Source organism: Lissotriton vulgaris, chromosome 8 (assembly GCF_964263255.1).
Source record: "Lissotriton vulgaris chromosome 8, aLisVul1.2, whole genome shotgun sequence".
NCBI classification, from domain to species: domain Eukaryota; kingdom Metazoa; phylum Chordata; class Amphibia; order Caudata; family Salamandridae; genus Lissotriton; species Lissotriton vulgaris.
The window spans coordinates 1,371,277,680-1,371,298,388 of NC_141696.1; the positions used below are offsets into that span (position 1 = coordinate 1,371,277,680).

The following is a 20,709-nucleotide window of genomic DNA, read 5'->3' on the forward strand; positions in this document are numbered from 1 at the left end:
CCTAAAAGAAACAAACTCTCCAGGGTGAAAATAAATTTGCTTTATTGAGAAGGCTTGTCCGACGCTTTTTGGCTCCCTTTGTCTTTGAATGTTTATTTTATATGATACTTCTTGCACAGCCCCAGGGTTTTTATCTACATCTGAATTGTTCAACTTGCAGTGTACACTAGACTTCTTTTGCTCTACTTCTCCCGGACTTAAAGTCTTTATGAACAATAGTATGTGTTGGCTATAAAAGAAACGTTTTTCTTTCATTGCAATGCAGTACTGAACGTGCTTGAATATCCAACTACTAACATCAGAAATATGAATTGTTGTCTTCAGGAAACTAAAGTAAATGTTCATAGAATTTGCTAGTGTTTTTTTCTAGCATTTAGGATGTATATGATAGCGGATACAGCAGTGAGTTAAACTGTTTTTCTCAGTTCGCCACAGAATAAGTCCTCTGTGATCTGTGTTTCTTTATTCTTTAATGTAGAAGTTTGACAAATGTAGAATGAATTGCTGGTTTCTTTTAAGTTAATCATTTTCCTTGTTTATCTAATTAAATTATCTTTCAATTGGAAATAAACGCTACCTCACATCATGTGTCTTTACCCTAATATCAGGAGTTGCATGCCTCCAATGGTTTCTTAGCTTGGTGACTTCTACCTAGTGGCATTGGCAGATCTGTAGGCCCTCCTGAAATTTGAGTCCCCCAAGCCTATCCTGATCATGAATTTTGAGTTCCCCAAGCTGGTCCTGATCTTTACCCTTAAATAAGAGGAAATTGGATAACCACCGTCCATTATTGTAAAATTTGGAGCTTTATCATAATGCCTGCACAAGAGAATATGGACTTACACCCTACCTTACAACTCTTGCATTCATGTTGTAATGTACCTCTCCTGGCTCCCTAACTCTTACACGTTCTAGCTCCCAATTGAACATTTTGGTTTTAAACCAACGCAAATCCCTTTGAATTTCAAGTGGAAAAACTAGTCAATTTAATGCTCTCCTTCTCTGGCCTTTACGTGAGCCTGGTCTCACCGGTGATGAGCACCGGCAGTTTTTTAATAGGGGCCCTGAAACTGGTCTCTAGGGCTCTGTTTTGTGCCCTGACACGAATGATCCGTTTTTTTTCCGGACTGCAGTGACAGCAGGTACATCGATATGCACTGCTCAAACTGCTCCCTTCTCCTAGTGGAGAAGGTACAGCATGACATCATGCAGGTGAGCGTTGTAGGGGAAAGGAAATCCTTTAAAGAGTGTCATTTTCTCTCTGAATTTCCCTTTCTGTTTTTGAAACTCAGGAGCAGCAGCATTGTTGTGGTGTCACCAGGGCTGTAAGTGGAAGCTTTTTCAATATTATATACAAGCCATAGTTGATGCTTATTTATTTTATGCAACTAACCACCATTGACAAATCCAATAGTCCTGACTTCTTGTAGGTTTGATGTTACTTGTTGTATCATATATTGGGATGTAATGACAGAAACTGCAAAATACAAGTTGGGCGGCACACGATGCTAAGCACCGGTTTTTAGCCTACGTGTTTTTAGGCCGCGCCACTAATTACACTGGCTGCGCCCCTTTGAGAGATCCCCCCCAGTTTTATTATCCCACTTAAAGCCCTGCACTTTCTTATAAAAATTGTACATGGTGAGTGATGTTTAATCCCCCTCAGTTGTGGCTTACTTTCTGACACAGTGGTTCCGATTGGACTGTGGGAGTGAATGTGGTGCGACATAGTGGGGTACAGGTATAGCAAAATGCCTGACTCGGGGCTTGTGGGGGGAGGAGGGCAGGGGGGGGGGTTGTTATCTAGTTTACTCATTGACTGTTGGGGTGAACCAGAATATGATCAAGCCTGGAGCAGTAAAGCCTCGACAAGTTAGATAGACTTGGAGATCGTAATATCCTAGCAATGTCAGCTGGTCGGACAACTCCAGGAATGTGGGCGGCGGTGAGGACATCAGTGAGGTAGAAATGGTTACGACTACGGCATAATATCTGTCAACAAAGCACAATTTAGGTAGTAGTGTTCCCATAGGGAAGCGTCCACACATTTCACTAAACAAAGCAGTGGTATAACACAAGCGTGATAAATATGAATATTCTACTATGTACAAAATACGGGTGCGTTATTCGCCCCAAACACCTAGTACCTCAAGGTGTTGTAGGCACAAATCAATGTGCAACCATATTACATACAAAAAGCTAGGGCTATTTTCAGCACACCATTAAGTTCCTATTCAGTCTTTAGTCATCACTTCCTGGGGTATCAGTAAACCCTCTAGTGAACAATTGAAACAAATCAATAACACTAATTAAAGAACAAAGATCCAGATAGGTCAATCTTCTTGCTGTTCACCAATCCTTTATTTTCATATAGAAAACGTAAAAAAACTCCCAGCACACGGTTTTCCGACACGTGTTTCGTCTTTTTCTAAGACTTTCTCAAGGCATGAGCACTAGTATTGGGTGCCCCGATGTTCACTGGACCAACAAGATCATCAAACGAGTATGTATGTACAGAGCTAGATTCGCCAGAATGCCGCTGCGTATTCCCAAAACAGTTTCCCAATATCACAAAATGACTTCTCCACAAAAGTTCCTAGTTTATCCTGATGGGAAACAGCCGATCATCAACAAATTGCACCAACTGGGTATGTTCTATCAACTGGCCAAAAGACGTCTGTACAATCCTGCAAGGTGTCTGTAAGTGTCAATTGTTTGGCAATGTTGCGGCGTTCTAGTAGGTCTATATATATTTCCCCATTTTGTATCCCTCAACTTTAGACGTCTTATTCTTCTGTTGTCAGTGATGTGCGAGGTTTTTAGATTTATGCCATTTATATTTTTCGTCCACCTAAAGCTTGGCTTCACTGTGGAGACATTAAATCTAGAATGGACCCAAGCTGCAAAGCTATCGTTACAGGTGAGTAACTTGTTTCGCAGGTTCACCGTGTTCTAGATTATCACGATGTGCATCAACAGTGTAGCAATCTACCTTCTATAGTGAGTGTGAAGATAGAGTAGAGGTTTCAAAAACATTTGGCCAACTCCTATTTTCTGTCACAACTATATATTTATAGTATAATGTTTACTAAACATATATGTATGACATTGTACCTGCTGCATATATATACTTCAGCAATACATTTTCTATCATCAATAAAAATATGTTCTTCTGTCTTATTGAATGTGGTCTAGATTGTTAGTTCTTAACATGTAATGAGTAATTAAGCTTTATATTTTCTGATGGATATTGGTAAACAGTTCCTCACCTGCTTCACTTTGTGAATCTCCCCAGGCGCCATATAGAAATGTGAAACTCTTGCTGTAGCTCAGGCCATGTTCAATGCCTCCATTGTGACTCCTCTCTGCTTCCAGGACCTGCCATCTGAGCACAACCCCTGTGTGCGAATCTCAGTTCCTCTTCTTTTGTGCCTTTCAAGGGAGCATTCGGATGTGCACTCCTACCACTTGAATAACTTTTACAACAGCTTTTTAACTTCTACAGATTATTTTGCAAGTGTACAAGATGTCTCCCACAAAGATAACAAGGTTCAACCCTTTTTGTACATGCTAGAAATATATGTTGGTTATGAATGCACACAAAGCCTGCCTGTGGTGGCTCAAATGCCAGACATGTTTCCAAATCACATGACAAATGCACACTCGAAGCTTCAAAGAAGTAGGTAACTTATGTTTGACGTCCCTAAGAAGTTGAAAGAAAAAACATAGAAAGCATAATTAGCATGAGTCTTTGACATCAAGCCACTCCCACTTTAGGGAGAGTTTAGAAAAGCCAAATTCAAACGTTGTCTTCTTCCTCAGGCTTGATATGTATCCTAGAGCCAGCATGCCCACGTTTCCCTAGCCAGTTGTGGCCTTCAAAGAAGCAATGCTGCAGATTTTAAAATTCCTGCTAGCTTCCTCTAATGTGCCTTCTTGCCCCAGAAGCCCACTGAGGGCCCCCAGTAAAACGTCAGCTGGTGGATCCTTCCCTTGCGCTACCAACCCCAGACGAAGTCTGTGTTCTCCACCTCCAGGCCTTGCCTCTTCTACTTCACCACAAGCGCCTCCCACATCACCACCACCTCCAGTTCTGGATCTGGTTTCAGCTCCTGCCTACGATTTGTGTCCATCTTTGGATAAAGTTCACCCTATTGTGACGTCAAACCATAACCAATACGCAACCATATGTAGAAGACCTTTCTCTGGACTCTCTTCCTTGGCGACAGGAAGATTGAGGCTATTTATGAACCAGACTCTGATGCTATACATGACCTTCTTGTAGTCCAGCTTGATAAGAAGGTAAATAACGAGGTCCCCACACCTTTCACTAATGGTTGTTCATACTGTTACTTACAAAATGCAAGTAATTTAGCATATCCACAGCCATAAACTGAGGCCTTGAAAACTGCTCTTTGTCGTCATCACCTCTGCGCATAACATTAGCAAGCTGCAGGCTTTGCCAGTTCCGCCTCCTTATACTACCTTCTAATCTAAAAAGCTCCATTCTTTAGAAGCTTTTGCCGCCTTTAGTTATTGTGTAAACTCTCACACTCCCACCATTTGTGTATCGATGTAAACAGGAGAGGCTACACTGTCTACACCCTTGGTGTGCCCATAGCTTCCGGATTGAAGGGACTGAGGAGTACCGTGTTGATGCTCAACTGCGTTTTGGGTTTGATGCTGCAAAGAATGGAAAAGCAGTTCCGAAACTAACCTGTGTCAATTTCTTTCAAGCATTGACCTAAAAGGATTTTCTTTGATAGCCTTTGGGTTTTATTTCATCAGTGCAAAAGTATCCACTGCGTCCCTAGCTCAGAGTATTTGAGTCTTGAGCATCTGTTGGGTAGCCATATGGGCATCTGTCCATACTTTCACCAGCAATTACTACAGTTTAGTCCTGCAGGACTTCCTAGTGTAAGATAACTCCTCTCACACACCCCCTTGGAGGAGCTATTGCTTTGGTTCAAGGTCATGAATCAGTTGTTAGAAGTATCATTCAGAAGAATATTACTTGCCTTTGGTAATGCTCTTTTGGCAGAAGCTCTAGATTACATGTTCTCCCCCCTCTTTGTTCTGTGGACTGGACATTTGGGAATAATCTTAGCTTTTTGAACATGGTACAAACTCGCTGTTGTCAGCCTGTTAGCCATGCTGTGCATCTGAAGGCATGAAGAAAACTGAGACAACTGATGTATGAGTGTAGGAGTGACGCATATCTGCAGCTCTGTCTCGTCATTTCAGGACAAAGTTGCGACAGAGGCCGACAGCTCAGTTTGCCACCACACAGTACCTAGTGCAAGTGTGTCCAGGTCCAGTTTGACTCTTGGGAAAGGTCGCAAGGTAAGGAATCTGCAGTCAGAGTATTCTTTCTTGGTGATTCCATTATCCAGTGAGTGAGAACACTATTAATTCTACTTACTACTTCATAAATAGTAAAACGAAAATATACTTGGAATGAATTTCAGGTGCCTTCTAATTAATACCTCATCAAAATGTGTCTGCAGGTATGGTTGCTTTGCCATAAGTTTATGCAGTTCTCTCTCTCTCAATGGTGTGATGTATATTAAGAATGCATTCCTAATAAGGTGTTCTGAAGTAGCTTTAGATGTTGGTTCTGAATGTGGAAACATGATTCTTAGAATGGAATTTAAGTTTGTCAGGGTGGACAATATGGATGATATACTTGTATAAACCCTCATAAAACGTATTGATAACAAGCAAGACAAAAAGATATTCATATTTGGCACCATGTTTAAGCCAAGCTTATAGCACAATGTGCCCAAGGAAGGCATAACTAAAATGGCTCTCAATCAAATTAAGAAGAATAGCACTAACATTTTCTGGATATTTTTGATATTTTTTTCTTTTTCTTTACTGTTTCATAGCATCTTGATGCAGTTAGTCTGCATGTTTTACCTTAGAAATCCTTACTTCTGTCTGATGAGCCTAGACATCCAAATTCTAAGACTTCAGGAACCATGACTCCCTTGGGCAATCAAGCGTGATATAAATCACAAATCATCATCATCATCATCATGTTGTCAAATTCCGGACTTGTGGTTTTGGGTGTGCATTCTTTCCTTCCGGGTTAACAGCTTTGAAAGTGGTCGTAAGTTTATGCGGACACTGTGGACAAGGTCACAAGAGAACCATGGCGGTTTCATCCACATTTATATCGGTGTGTGCCACGTATGATCTCCTGCACTTGTTTGCCATCATTGAAACATAAATTAAAGCAAATGGAAAGGTGGTATGGATTTCTCAACTGTCACAGCATCTTTTATTTTCTCTGGTTGTAAATACATTTATTGATGATGGTTCTCAGTATTACAATGGTTGATGCAACTCCACCCTAGGGAGAAACTCTTGATTAATATACTTTCCAGGATGCTGAATTCTCCTGGTGAAATGAAAAGCCGCCAGGTATATGTTGTGTGCAATTATCCAATTTCACTCCTTTTGTGCTGGACATGTTAGAGGCTATTATCATTTCCCTCTTGCTTGTTTTTGTGTAAACGTTTGCTGTTGTACATAAGAACCTGCATAGCTTATCCCCTGACTGGAGTGCAAGATGCCTCTATGCAAGGAGTATTGTCTGCAGCTCCAGTACATAAATGTGTTGTACTGCTTTGGTCTGCTACTCATCCTGTGCGGGATGATTCAAATTGTGGGTCTGTGTTCGTCATCTGTGTAATCCACAGTTGTAGTGGTTTAGCATCAGGTTATTGACAATCACTGGATCCCTCCCAGCACCATATTTTCCCTATACTTAAATTTAGAAGCATCATCCAAAGTCACACCTTATTTAAATGTTATATACAGTAGTTACAGGGCTTTGAGGAAAGCAAATTATGTCTGAGACAGTCGGGAGATGTTCATAATATGATAGAAATAGATTAACAGGGCCTCTATCATAAACTACCAGGGTAATATTTACTCCACAAAGCCTCAACCTCTACAGCTACAGACGTGAGGTATGTTTTCAGGATAACAGATGAGCTAGGTACATTGTGGCTGTAAAGACATGCGATTAGTTGTTTAGCCTTTCGGCTGTTGTCCTGTGGCTTGTAGTTCATTCACCCTTGTGTGGAGCTTTAATATGGCTATGTATATGTGGTCATGTGCCTGCGGTTAGTTTTCTTAGTGGGCCACGTGACTTGCAAGCAAAAGTATTAGTAATGTTCATACGATTCATACAAATATCTTAAGAAAACTCATACAAATTGCGTTTGTAGTGACATCACTACTAACGGCTTTATGCATATGTGTTATATATGGCTCCATGTTTTACTTGTTTTAATTTGCATTGCTTAAAAGTAAACGTCTGAATATATAAATCTATCATTGTGCAGCATTATTGTAAACAGAATACATGAATTTGAATTCTCGAGTTCTATGTAAGAATCTGATCAGCTGTTTCATATCTTCCTGCTGCCATGATTTCAAAGCCTATTGATATTTAGTCTCTGGATTGGGAAATGTTCATATATTTGCTGTGTAATATCAGTTATTTTTAGTTCCATGTGGGTGAGTGTAAGGAGGTTTTGACAAGTTTGTAGTCTTGAATGTGTTTCTTATTCAAACAAGTACTGATGATTTAAGGAGCAACAGACAACTTCTCCCGAGCCCTTCCTCCATGTCCTCTATGCAGCTTCTAACAGCTAACAGAGGAATCACTTCGTACCATCAAAATATTTCTACATTCCAATTCTAGTTCCATCCCGAAACACCACACACTTTACCCTTTAAAAGGATAAAAGGAAAAATCCACAAACCCAACAAATAACTAGCTCCCAGACATATTATCAAAAATAATAAACCTAAATGAACTTCAGGCATGCAAAAGGTGATGATTAGGTCCTAAGTGACTAACCGGAGTAGCCAAAACAAAGTTAAGCTGATACATAGACAGTTTGTGTTTTATGGGCACTTTCTTGGCCTCTGGATTTGTCTGTAATATCCATGCTGTTGCTCAAATCTGTTTTTATTTGAAGCTTTGTGGTCCAGACTCCATTATTAGAGTAGCCAATCAATTCACTCAGATTCCAAACAGAGGCACTAATTATTCCATCATCCACATTTGCACTTGTGTCCAGAAATATTCCCACACTCATCCCTCCCTCTATACATTGCAGACTTGTATCTGCTTACTGTTCATCGCATACTGACGCCCTCTTGTGGCTGCATTCAACATTTAAACAACTCTAATATGGTCTGACCATTTAGATAAAACACCTCAATATCCTTCTGCTAATTTCAAATTCACAGCTGTCTCTGCTTTTCCCCTGCTATGAGCTATGGAGGATTTCGTATTGTATTTGGGTTTGACCCATTACAGTTGCTTACTTTCCAAACCTTATTTTCTCAGAACCCCAGTGGAAAGTCTGCACCAAAAAATCAGGTAACTTTGACAAAAGAATTTCCCGTCTCGTCTGGGTCTCAGCACAGGAAAAAGGAAGTGGATAAAGTCTATGGGCAGTGGGTCCCTGTACAGAAAAGCAAAGAAGAAAGCAAAGATGACGTTTTCACCAACACTGTCCAGCCACAGGTATGAATTCCCAGTTACATTGTACGATTTACTAATTTGTTAATTAATTTTTTTGGCTACATATTCAGTTGCTCTTTCTAAAGTTTTCTTACTGGGTTCTTCAGGTGTTGCTGCAATCATCTGTTTATGCTGAGTTGTACACGAATGTTACATTAGTTGAGGGTGGGAATGGCTTCTTTTAGATCTAGTAGAAAATAGTATTAGTTCTGTCATTAATGATGAAGGTCTAAGCAATCAGATGCTACTCTATGGAAATCATACTTACATTGTTTGCCAAAATACATCCAGAATTAACTGATGACCTGACCTTTATTTTGTGTGTTTACCTTCTCCGATGCCTCAGATCACATGCACAATGAGAAGTTGAGCAGCAAATGTTCTTCATTTACGGATGCAGCCCCTTAAAACAATCCCTAATGTGGTGGTACCATAAATATCTAGCTGTTGGAATCATTTGTCTGAACACCTACTATCTGCAGGTGATTGAAAGAGTATTGTAAGGTTCTGAACTTGAGAAACAAAGCAACTTATCCCCTGATTCCTTCTGCGGATCCATTGATTAAAGATAGTCTTCAACATCTGTGCAGGGTTCCCAAGGCCCCCTATGTGAAGCTTCAAAACCGCTGCAAAAGACCAGCGCCGATTAGCGTCTGTACATTTCAGACAGAGCAGTGAAATACTGTTAACTTGCATTATTGGAAGGGGGCTGGATGTAGAATCAGTATAGGTGGAACCCGAGAGGATTTCCACTTACTGGCAATGGATCCGTAGCGCCAGGCGCTAGATAGCCCGCTTAACCTGGAGGAAGTTCAAGAAGCAGTATAACAGATAGCCCATGGTAAGGATCCTGGTACTGATGGGTTTCCCATCGATTTTCACACCCATTACCACACACTGTTGGCCTCTCGATTACTGAAAGTGTACAAGATGGCGGTGGCCAACGGGGCTCTGCTGATCCCTATGAGAGAAGTGGTCATTGTTGGCCTCCCTAAACAAGGGTGTGATCCTCTAAACGTGAAGTCCTATCACCCACTGTCCCTATTAAATCTTGACCATGAGATGCTCAGTAAAGTCCTGGCCAATCGCCTGACTGCGGGGGTTTCCTCCCTAGTGCATCAAGACCAAAATGGTTTTATACCTGGATGCAGCACATTCGTTAATTTGCAACAGTTGTTTCACACCATGGACTGGGCACAACGCAAGGGGACGACGGGTTGGGCTAAATCTTTTGAAACAGAGAAGGTATTTGAAGCTCTGAGGGGGCTTTATCTCATTCCGTTTCGGGTGCCTGTGGGATTCGGACAGCCCTTCATGGCATGGGTGGCACTGCTGTATTCGGGACTGGTCACCCAGGTGGGCACGGGAGATGTAGTGTCTGATATGTTTTCTGTGGCTTAGGGCACTAGGCAGAGCCCCCTATCCCATTCATTGTTCGCCCTAGCGATAGAACCCTTGGCATACCTGATGCGAGACCCTGCGCTGAGGTGGGGCCTTGTGCTGTTGGACACCCCCAGGTTATATCATTATACGCGGACAACGCATTGATTTACCTTAAAGCGGTCCCTTCTGTATTACCAGGAGCAGTGACGATTTTGGATGGCTTTGGGAGACTGTCGGGACTCCATATTAATTGGGATAAGTCCTGCCTGTTCCTTTGAGCCCACTCCCTGAGGATCAAAGAGAGGTACTGACGCACATGGGGCTGGCCTTGCAGTTTGACACCTTTAAATATCTATGGGTACAGGTCTATCACAATACACATTAGCTTATGGAGGGGGACCTGGGGAAGGTGATAGCTTCGATTCATTGTTCGCTTCCTTTTTGGACTCGACTGCCACTGTCACCAATGGGTAGATTTGCCATTGCTAAAATGTCGGTTCTGCCTTGATTGCTTTATTTCTTTGCAGCCCATCCATGATTATAACGAAGGCCTTCTTTAATTAAATACAGAGAGTTCTTCCGAGCCTGGTATGGGATACTGGCAGGCGATGGGTTGGTACCACTTATAAAACTCTTTGCCCCTGTAGATGAGAGAGGCCTTGATGCCTCAGATTATGAACTTTATTATGCTGCAGCCCAGCTGCAGTGGCCAATGAGATGATTAGCAGGCGCACCGTCCTTCGAAAACACTGGTATTTCAGACGAGCAACTGGATCGACCCCTTTTAAATAGCCTTTTGGATGCTACTCCCTCGAACCTTGGATGGTGTACTTTTACTTATGCCCATGCATGTTTGGAAGCAATATGTCTGCGATGGCTCACGCATCACACCATATGTCCGTAGTCTACCGATATGGGCGATGCCTGAATGCGCAGAAATAGAGAGCGGGTTCCGCACAAAGGTGTGGGTGGAAGCTGGGGCCAATCTTTGGGCAGATGTGGCCACAGAGGAGGGACTTTGCACGTTTGCAGCCCTAATGCTGGATCGTAGGTTGGGGCAGGACCAGTTCCTCCTGTAGACGGCCCTCGGGGATGTGATGCAGAGAACATGGGGGTCTGACCAGGTGCAGCCGCCATAGGGCCGCCCCTGGAGATGGTTCTGACGAGAAGGAACGTTGCAGCAGCGGCCCAATGTTGATACAGCGAAGCTGGGGGACTGATGGAACTTAGCGCTCGGAGTAGTTATCTTAGCTAAACAAATGGAGCTGTGTCTCCAATTGGTCAAGTATGTGACATGCAATGTGCGGTTCTGCCATATTTAATTTCACTACACCATACATACCTCACCTCACAGAAAATAGGTTGAATGTTCCAGGGTGCTAGTGGTGTGTGTCCCCGGTGTGGGGCAGCGGCTGCGGATTTCCCCAAGCTATCTAGGAAATGACAAGCTGTCTGTTTCCACTTGATGCCATCCGGTGGCTGAATTTCAGAATCTAGCGCTGATACTGACTAAATGCTACATCACCATTGTCTGGCAATTTGGCAACTGCACCTTCACTGCAATGTGGGCAGGCAGACATGCGTAAATGACCGCAGACTGAATTAGACGTCCATAAATGGCTACATATGAGAGGTAGATAAGGACACAAACACCCCCTGGTGGAGAAGTACTATTAGTGTCACTGGAAAGCGAGTGCCGCTGGGGGCCTGATATAGTTAACCAGAGAAACGTGGAGCATTCTCAAATGACTGTCCACATTGAGAACCCCAGAGTTTGCCTTACCTGGGTGATGTCGACAGGCCCCTAGTTTGACCTAGGGATCAAGTACCTATCAGGGTTGAACCCAGAAAGGACCTATACACGCAGGGTGTGAGAGGGGGGTTTTACAGTTAAAATTGTTGTGATATTTTGTTCATAATGATCAGTCTATGTACACATTTCTCAAATATTCCTGAGAAAGTTAACCAGAGAAACGTGGAGCACTCTCAAATGGCTGTCCACTCAGAGAACCCCAGAGTTAGCCTTACCTGGGTGATGTCGACAAGCCCCGAGTTTGACCTAGGGATCAAGTACCTATCAGGTTTGCACCCAGAAAGGACCTATACACGCAGGGTGTGAGAGGGGGCTTTTACAGTTAAAATGTTGTGATATTTTGCAAATAATGATCAGTCAATGTACACATTTCTCAATTATTCCTTATCTAGACCCTGTTATTATGCTGCCTCGTGGTTAAGGCACCTAATCTTTTGCAACACAGAGCTGTTTAAAAGCCCAAGTATTTTTAAGGCATAACAAACATTTAACAAACAAATTAAAGTGACGTCTAGTGACTTACTGATTTGAAGATTTTATGTGGTCACGAGGGCAAAGCAGGACATCAAAAGAGTAAAAAAAAAATAGAAAGGATATTTATGAAAGAGTCAAGTTTTCCTTTTCTCAGTCAGGGAGTAAGAGAGAAACAGTAACACTAGTTTGGTTTGACATATATAAGATTTTGGCTGGTGTACCATTCGTAAACAGATTGTCTCTTCTCTAGAGCTTCAGTCACTGCAAGATCCTAGCTTCTTCTCATTTTCTGTGATTTCTACCTTCCAAATATCTCCTCCTTATTTGTTTCTATAACTTATCAGTGTCAGAGTGATTGCCCATAATTGGGTGGTTTTACAAAGACTCTGAAGAAATGTAACTTTCAGGTGCAGCAATTTTTACTTGCATTATTTTCGTTATTTGTCGTAGTAGTATCATCATCATCATTATCATAAAGTCCTTTCATAAGACCATTTATAAGGCGCTTAATGAAGGGCCTTCCAGCGTGTTACTCTTCTTTTATTCTTGAGATTGGAGGGAAAACGTTTTATCACAAACACATTTTTAAGTCTCACCTACAAGACCATGCATACACTGTCTGTAGAAAAAGGTTGTCAGTTTACTGAGGGCCTAGAGCACCCCTGCCCCCATTGGTTACTATTAGTTGGCTTCGTGGGACTCATTTGGTTGCTTCTTTGTTAGGTTGTATTGGCTTTCCTCTCTCCTCCTGTTTTGTCCCTCCTCAGGAGCAAGGACACATCACTTGTCATTCCTAAGCACTCCTCAAAAGTGCAAGTGTGTAACATCTGTTACCAGTGGGCTTCTCTTCCCCCTCCACATTTTACTCTCTTTCCAGTGCGGTTCTCTCTCACCGATTTACTTTTCCTTCCCCACCTCTCACTCCATGTTGCTCTTTATCCCCATAGAATGCTTCCCTCCTTGCACCATGTTGCTTCCCCTTCTCTTGCTACCTCTTGTTCTCTGTGATTCCACCCGCGCCCTCTGTATCACCTACACCCTCTCAGTCACTGGTTGTCTCTTGCTCGTGTCTTGCTGTTTGCGATTGACTCCCAGAGAAGTTGAGTATATTTGGTTCTCTACCAGGGGATCCTCATCAATAGTTATAAGCACTAGAATATTCCCGCCCATGCGCTGGACCCTGCAAGCACAATCATATATGTGCCCAACGTGTGTGTGTGTGTGTGTGTGTGTGTGTGTGTGTGTGTGTGCGTGCGTGCGTGCGTGCGTGTGTGTGTGTGTGTGTGTGTGTATATATATATATATATATATATATATATATATATATATATATATATATATATATATATATATATATATATATATATATATATATACAAATGCAGCCTTCCACACACTGGAGCTGAATAATGCTGTAAGGACTCCCCTTAAATATCATAAAAGAAATTAGAAACAGGGAAAAACAACAGCAGAACATGTTTTAAAACTGTTCTAATGTTTAGCAATCAGTACAAACTCTCGATCTGAAAGAAACCGGTTAGTATTAGATTCCTTACCTTGGAATATCCCCAGGCGTCAGACTGGATCCGGAAACTTTTGCGTAGCAGTACCCTTGCGCAACGGTAGGCGTCGTCTGCGGCTCCGCGTCCGTTGTCGGCGTCGTTGGCGCCGGTATGACGTCGCTGGAGTACTTAGACGCCGCCCTCGCGCGCTGCCGTCCGTTCTATTTTCCGCACCAGCAAGCGCCGATCCGGAAAAAGTTGTACCCTAGTCACTTTTTGACTAACTTTTTCGATCCTTTTTGATCATCTTTCGAAGTCCCTCGACTTCGACAGTGCCGGTAGGGATGCCCGTGTTCAAACCTTGCGCCGATTGCAGCTGACTGATGTCGGTTACTGACCCCCATCGCCGGTGCCTTCACTGTCTGGGCCCCGACTACGACGACAAGTCCTGCTCTGACAGCCGGGCCCTGACGTCCAAAGCTAGACGGGAGCGGTCCCGCAAGCGACTCGAGCTCCGGCAGTCAGACCCGCGCTGCTCGAGGTCCCTGTCGGGAAGGAGGTCGAGGGACCGGTCGCGGGGCCGGAGTCACCACAGTTCCGGGAGTCGTCATCAGTCTTCGGGCTCGAAGTCCTTAGATAAGAGGCACAAGAAGTCGAAGAGGCGCCATCGCTCTTCTGACTCCCCCCCCGACTCTCGCGCGACGTGGCCGGGGGTTCGGGCGACACCGCCCCTAGCGGCTCCGCAGGCGTCGCGGCCTGCTCCATACCCGCCGGTCCCTGAGCAGAACGCGACGCCAGAGGAGATCGAGTCCTTCCTCATGGCCATGAGGTCGCTCGCTCCTCCGCCAGGTTCTGCGGCACCTTCGGGCCAAGCGGCCCCGGCTGGGTCCCCACGCGGGCCGGGTGCTTTGGCCCCGGCACTGTCGGGTGCTTCAGCCCCGAAGCCGTCGGCGACTTCGGTCCAGACGCCGCAGGGCCCCGCCGGATACTGCTCCAGATCTGGGTCATCGCCGGTCGACCTCACGCCGGCCCCGGCCCCTAGGATGTCGCCCCTGGCGCCGTCCCAGGATGACGCCGTCCCCGGTCCTACCCTCAATTCTGGTCGAGCGTAGGAGCGGCAACGCTCTCAACGCCGATGGGAGACTTTTACTTCTACAACCCGGCCCCATCCTTTGAACCGGAGTACCAGGTGATGGGTAACGAGAAGGATTGGGAGGGGTCCGAGGACCCTCTGGCATGTGAGTGTCAGTCTTCTCAGGACTGGACAGGTGAGCTTGGGGAGGCCAGTGGTCTGGACACTTCGCCCGACACTGGTTTTGTCTCCCCTCCTACCGGGGCTACGGAGGAGGGGGCTGCCTATAGTGTGGTGCTGATGCAGGCTGCCAGGCCTTGGGCCTTGAACTCCCCGTCACAGCCGTGAGGACTAACCTCCTCACTGAGGTCCTTAAACCGCAGGCAAGCTCGGCCGAGCCTCTGCTGCTTTTTAATGAGGCCTTGTCAGACGTTCTTCTGGGCACTTGGTCCAAGCCCGCTAAAGGTCCGCCTGTAGATAGGAACGTGGCCAGGCGCCACCGCCCGGCTCCGGGCAACCCTTGCTTTCTGTCCACCCACCCCACCCCGAGAGCCTGGTCATCCAGGCCTCTAACACCCAGACTGCATTCCCGACGGCTCCCCCCGATCCGGAATCCAAGAGTATGAGCAATACGGGAAAAAGGTATTCTCCTCCCTGAGTTTAGGGTTGCGGTCAGTCAACACCGCATGCCTCTTGGGCCGTTACACCCACTCTCTGTGGGACACGGTCGCGGACTTACTGCCACAATGTCCGGAGGGGCCCAGACTAAACTCGCCCAAGCCCTTGCGGAGGGTCGAGATGCGGCACGGTATTCCATCCGGTGTGGGCTGGATACCACGGACTCACTGGGCAGAGCAATGGCAACAACGGTGGCAATTCGTCGCCACTCCTGGTTGAGGTCCGCCAACTTTTCGGCTGATGTTCAAAACACCCTTATGGACATGCCGTTTGATGGCCGTCGCCTCTTTGGCGACAAGGCAGACCATGCGCTTGAGCGCTTTAAGGACTCCAGGGCTACGGCCTCTCGGCCCCGCGCCAGCAAAGGGCTGCCTTTCGCCCCTTTTGTGGCCAAGGAAGGGGCGCCCCCACACGTCCTGCCAGCCACGGGCCGCAGACTACCATCCAGCGCGGTGGTGGAAGTGGAAACCGCCGTGGCGGCGGTCCGGGACAACATCGAGGCCAGTCCACACCTACCCCTGCAGCATCCGCCTCAAAATCCTCCTAGTCCGAGCTTTTCAGGCCCATGTGACGCCTGTGAGGGGCAGGGTTCGCCATCACCACTTCCACTGGCGCACTGTCACATCGGACAGGTGGGTGCTGCAGATTGTCCGAAGGGGTGCTGCAGATCGTCCGAAGGGGCTACTCCCTCCCCTTCGAGGTGTCCCCTCCAGCCTGGCCACCGCAGTACCACCGCGTATCGGGGGATCACTTAAAACATCTACAAGAGGAGGTTACGGCCCTCTTGGCCAAGGGGGCCATCAAGCGCGTTCCTGGGCCAGAAGTAGGGTGTGGTTGTTAAGCATGAGCGCAAAATCCGTTCCGCTCGCGGATTTTGCGAATTTTCGGTAAATTCGCGATCCGCGAACTCCCGCGAATTCGCAAATCCGCGAGCGGCGGATTCCGGGGGCAAAAGTTGAAGCCTGGCTGGCCTGTCAACTTGTAACTATTTTAGGATGGCGCCGGCAAGCTTCCAGCGCCATCCTAAAATAGTTACTAAGTTAGCTTCAACAGGAAGCTCTAATAGATAAAATAAAGCAGGTGCTCGCACCTGCTTTATTTTATCTATTAGAGCTTCCTGTTGAAGCTAATTTAGTAAGTATTTTAGGATGGCGCTGGCAGCTTGCCGGCGCCATCCTAAAATAGTTACAACATGCCCTAATCGTGAGCGTCGTCGAGGTAGGTGTGCCTTCTTCACAAATCTACCGTGGAAAATCAGCTGTGATGCTGGATAGAGGCCTTTGCATCCTTGACTTTCACGAGCGCAATACCCGTGCTGTTTCTGTGACCAGGAGCTTATTTCTCTTCATCTGCTGAACTGATCTTTCTCTGACCTTTTATACACATTACACACAAGAAGCATGTGAACTCGCATGGTAGCCCTGCCCGTTTGGCCCCGCCCACACACTCGCGGTTTGCACCGTCTTCCCGCCATTCACCCACTATGATGGACAGCTCACTCAAGGGACCCCTGCGCCCTTCGGGGCGATTGCATAGTAACACACACATGGTCGCTCGAACTAGTTGATGCTCAAATTCAGTGACTCATTCATTAGCCCAAAAACAATCGTGAGCGTCGTCGAGGCTGGACAGGTGTGCCTTCTTCCCAACTCTACCGTGGAAAATCAGCTGTGATGCTGGATAGAGGCCTCACAAGAGGCATGTGCACTCGCATGGAAGCCCCGCCCCCGCCCCAAATCTGCGGATCCGCAAATCCGCGGATTTTGCGGATCCACGATCCGCAAATCCGCAAAATCCGCGGATCGTGGATCCGCAAAATCCGCCCATGCTTAGTGGTTGTTACTCCCACTACTTTCTGGTACCGAAGAAGGGCAAAGGGGGCCTACGCCCTATCTTGGCCCTGCGGAACGTCAACGGCTTCCTCCGGAAGGAGAAGTTCAAGATGCTGACACTGGCTCAGGTCTTAGCTGCCCTGGACCGGTGAGACTGGATGGTAGCGTTGGACTTGCAGGACGCTTATTTTCACATCCCCGTCCTGCTGGCCGAACAGCGTTACCTGCGGTTCACGGTAGGCCACGAGCACTTTCAGTTTACCGTGCTCCCCTTCGGCCTCATCAGCGCCCCACGGGTGTTCACGAAAAAGATGGTGGTGGTCGCAGCTCATATGTGCAGGTTAGGGGTTTCAGTGTTGCCCTACCTCGACGACTGGTTGTTGAAGGCGGGCTCGCCCCAGACAGTCGTCAGCCACCTCCAGACTACAGCCGACCTCCTCCACCTGCTCGGGTTCTCCATCAATGTGCCGAAGTCACACCTGTGTCCCTCTCAGAAGCTCCTCTTCATCGGAGCGGTTCTAGACTCGGCACAGTTTCGGGTTTATCCTCCCGAACAGCGGGTTCGGTATATTCAAGCTCTGATGTAGTGTAGTTCCTATTTTCCCAATAGGCCCTGCGCATTGGAATAACATAAACAGGTAGTATCGACGTAGAAGTGCGGATCTTCTAGGCCTCCACTGACTATGCTAAACTTAATTGGGTTTGTTACCAACTACCTCAGAGGTCACTGGAAACTTTCTTCTCTGAATAGGAAGTGATCAGCTTCCCTGGTACAGACAAGAAGGGATCCAGTTTTCCAACAACCGTGCAACATAACAACTTTGCTCCTCAGATAAGAGTCAATCTCTAGGGTCGTGTGAAACAATAGACAGTTATTTTACTCAGTCAGTGGTTGTGCAGTTTACTTTCACAATATGTAGAGAATAGAGAGACGGGCGTTTTCAATAAAGGGTAACATTCATTGAACAGTCTTTCTTCTCGTACAAGAGAAATGAATTGCCACAATTGCAAGACTTGTTATTATAAAAAGTACGTACAGTAAGATGAGTATTGTGAAATAATACTGTAAAAGCATTGATATGGTTTCTTAGCCATACAATGGTTTAAAATGAATAAAACATATATACATTCATATATACATTAGGCTAAAATACTCAACTGGTGCTTCTAACTACGCCTACCCCAGTGTACCTGACCTAAGCCTAATACTTGGGAGGGGAGTAAGTAAGTAGCTTTAAGTTAAGTTGGTTTTGCCAAGGTTTGCTTCAAGAATTCTCTCTAAGGGTTTAGTCAACACCATACCTCTGGAATAGAATGATGGAGGTCTGGTATCTCCTTCAGGGGGTCGATATCCCAGTCACTCGCAAGAGTGGCTTGGAAACGCCGGAGCTGGATTTCTCTGCAGGAGAAAAGACAGCGTCTCTCTCAGCGCGTCGAGGAGGAGGAGGAGGGGCAGCGTCCGCGGGCAGCTTGCATCTGCTGGGCTCTTGCAGGGGACGGCTGTTCAGCTCCTAAGTTCACCACACCATCGTTCGCTAGTTAGCAGCGATAGCAGCTATGGTATCATCAGCATAACAGCAACTTCAGCAGCAGCGAGACAGCAGCGAGACAGCTAGCTTAAGGCAACGTTGGTAATATTTATACCTGAAAGTTGCCTTGTTTGACGTACGTTTTTGGACATAAGACGTCAATAAAGATGTCACTAGGAAGTGATCGTCTATCAGTGCTCATTAGAGTTCTATTACTAATCAAAACATAGCAAGCGGGGATTTCCCAGGTTGCTGAGTTTTATCTTGTTGAAGAACTCGGAGTGTTAATCTAGGAATCTTAGATAGTAACTTCTGCTATGTCATTGCACTAATTGGTTGCAAAGGAAGTGGCAGAGTAAGCGATTCTGAAATGTGGCTCTGTTCGTGTGAGGCCAGAGACGAGTTTCTGAATATTGCATTTGAACAGTTATGCCAATATAGGGAATACATGGATTTATAGCCGTATAGGGGCATAAGGTCACAGTATCGATCAGGATCCTAGATTAGAACGCTACACCCACTCCACGAATTCATGTCCATCAAATTACTAAAACTAAAGCAATAAGATGCATGTGTAACATTGCCCACCCCAAAATACATATATGCATTTGAAATAGGCGTATTTGTAATAATTGAAAATTTAGGTACTGTACGTTTTTGAAGCATAGAAATCATTCAAAAATTATAGCATATGAAATCAATGAACGATTATGCAAAAAGAATTACACATGAAATATCTCTGAATACAGAAGAAGGGCGAGATAATTTCATCACATATAAATGCATTGCAGTAAAATGTGCTAGAGGCTGGTGTAAAATTATTATGTCTCTAGATGTATATAGAAGTAGAAGTAGAAGCTTCTGTTCTCTATGAATAGTTTTACTTTAAGCAAAGAATTTTTCGTGCCAAAAAAAAGGTGAATATTAAAAAGTGTTCAATTGAAAAGAATTCTTGCTGAACGGGGAAATAGAGTTCCAACGCTTTTAGCAGTTTTTGTTGTTCAAAACTGAAGGCCGAATTCAGAGTTCATGGGAACGCTGTGTGTCGTAATGCTTCTCTAAAGTTATTGTTTCTGTTCGGGTGAGAACATCATATCAGACAGGCTCTCAAAGAATTGGTCTACAAAATCAGGTGACAGTTCGACCAAATTCGATAGTGCTGTAACTTGGCAGGTGTGAGAATGATTGCTGTCATCAAAGGCTGGATCAGCAATGCTCACGGAAGGTCGTACCTGGGTGATGTTGCTTTTGTCACTCGCTCCACTGTTACCACCTAGTCGTAGCACAGGAGTGTCAACGAATGCCGTCATCAGGATTGGTAGCCGCTGGGGACAACACAATGTGTGAGCCGTTATCGGACTTGGCAAAGTATCGATATCCATTGGTACTGCTGATGGAAGTGAAAGACAGGTGTCCAACACGCACTCATCTCCGCATAGCATACATCGTAGTACAGGTAAGATGCAATTTTGCCATATCGGTCTGAATGAAAGGAACCAGGTCATGTTTAGATCTCTCAGCCTGGCCAATCCAAGGACTCTAGTTATTCTGTCCCGGTAGCGCACTGCTAGGATTGTTTCTTCCATTCCCATAGGAGTCATGTCTGACCTGTGGCTTGCCATAACGAAGCAGGAGGGTCAAAAATAAAATCCCTGCTACAAGTCCCAAAAATAGGGGTATGCCGCCAAAAACAGAGTGGACAAAATTCGGAACGATTCCCAGAATTGCTTGAAATGGTGTTAGCAGTCCCGTAAAAATCGTCTTAAATATGCCTGGGATGCCTGTGGCACTAGACATGTTAAGGAGTTGGCTCAACATTTCTACGAAATGCACGGGGCAATTTGTTGATAAAAGGTCATGAACCTCCGTAGCTGTCCT

General features: G+C 45.4%; 1 protein-coding gene across 6 annotated transcripts in view; it reads left to right on the forward strand.

Annotated features, from left to right (window-relative positions):
- Positions 1–20,709, forward strand: part of SON (SON DNA and RNA binding protein) — a 614,305-nt gene that overhangs the window by 355,438 nt on the left and 238,158 nt on the right. For all 6 annotated transcript variants that reach the window (XR_015299365.1, XR_015299366.1, XM_086935336.1 and 3 more), the window contains one exon: positions 8,372–8,551. Coding sequence is in view for 4 of the 6 variants with exons in the window: in XM_086935336.1 (XP_086791462.1) it covers positions 8,372–8,551 (180 nt within the window). In the remaining 2 variants the exon portion in view is untranslated. The remainder of the gene's footprint in view (positions 1–8,371; positions 8,552–20,709) is intronic.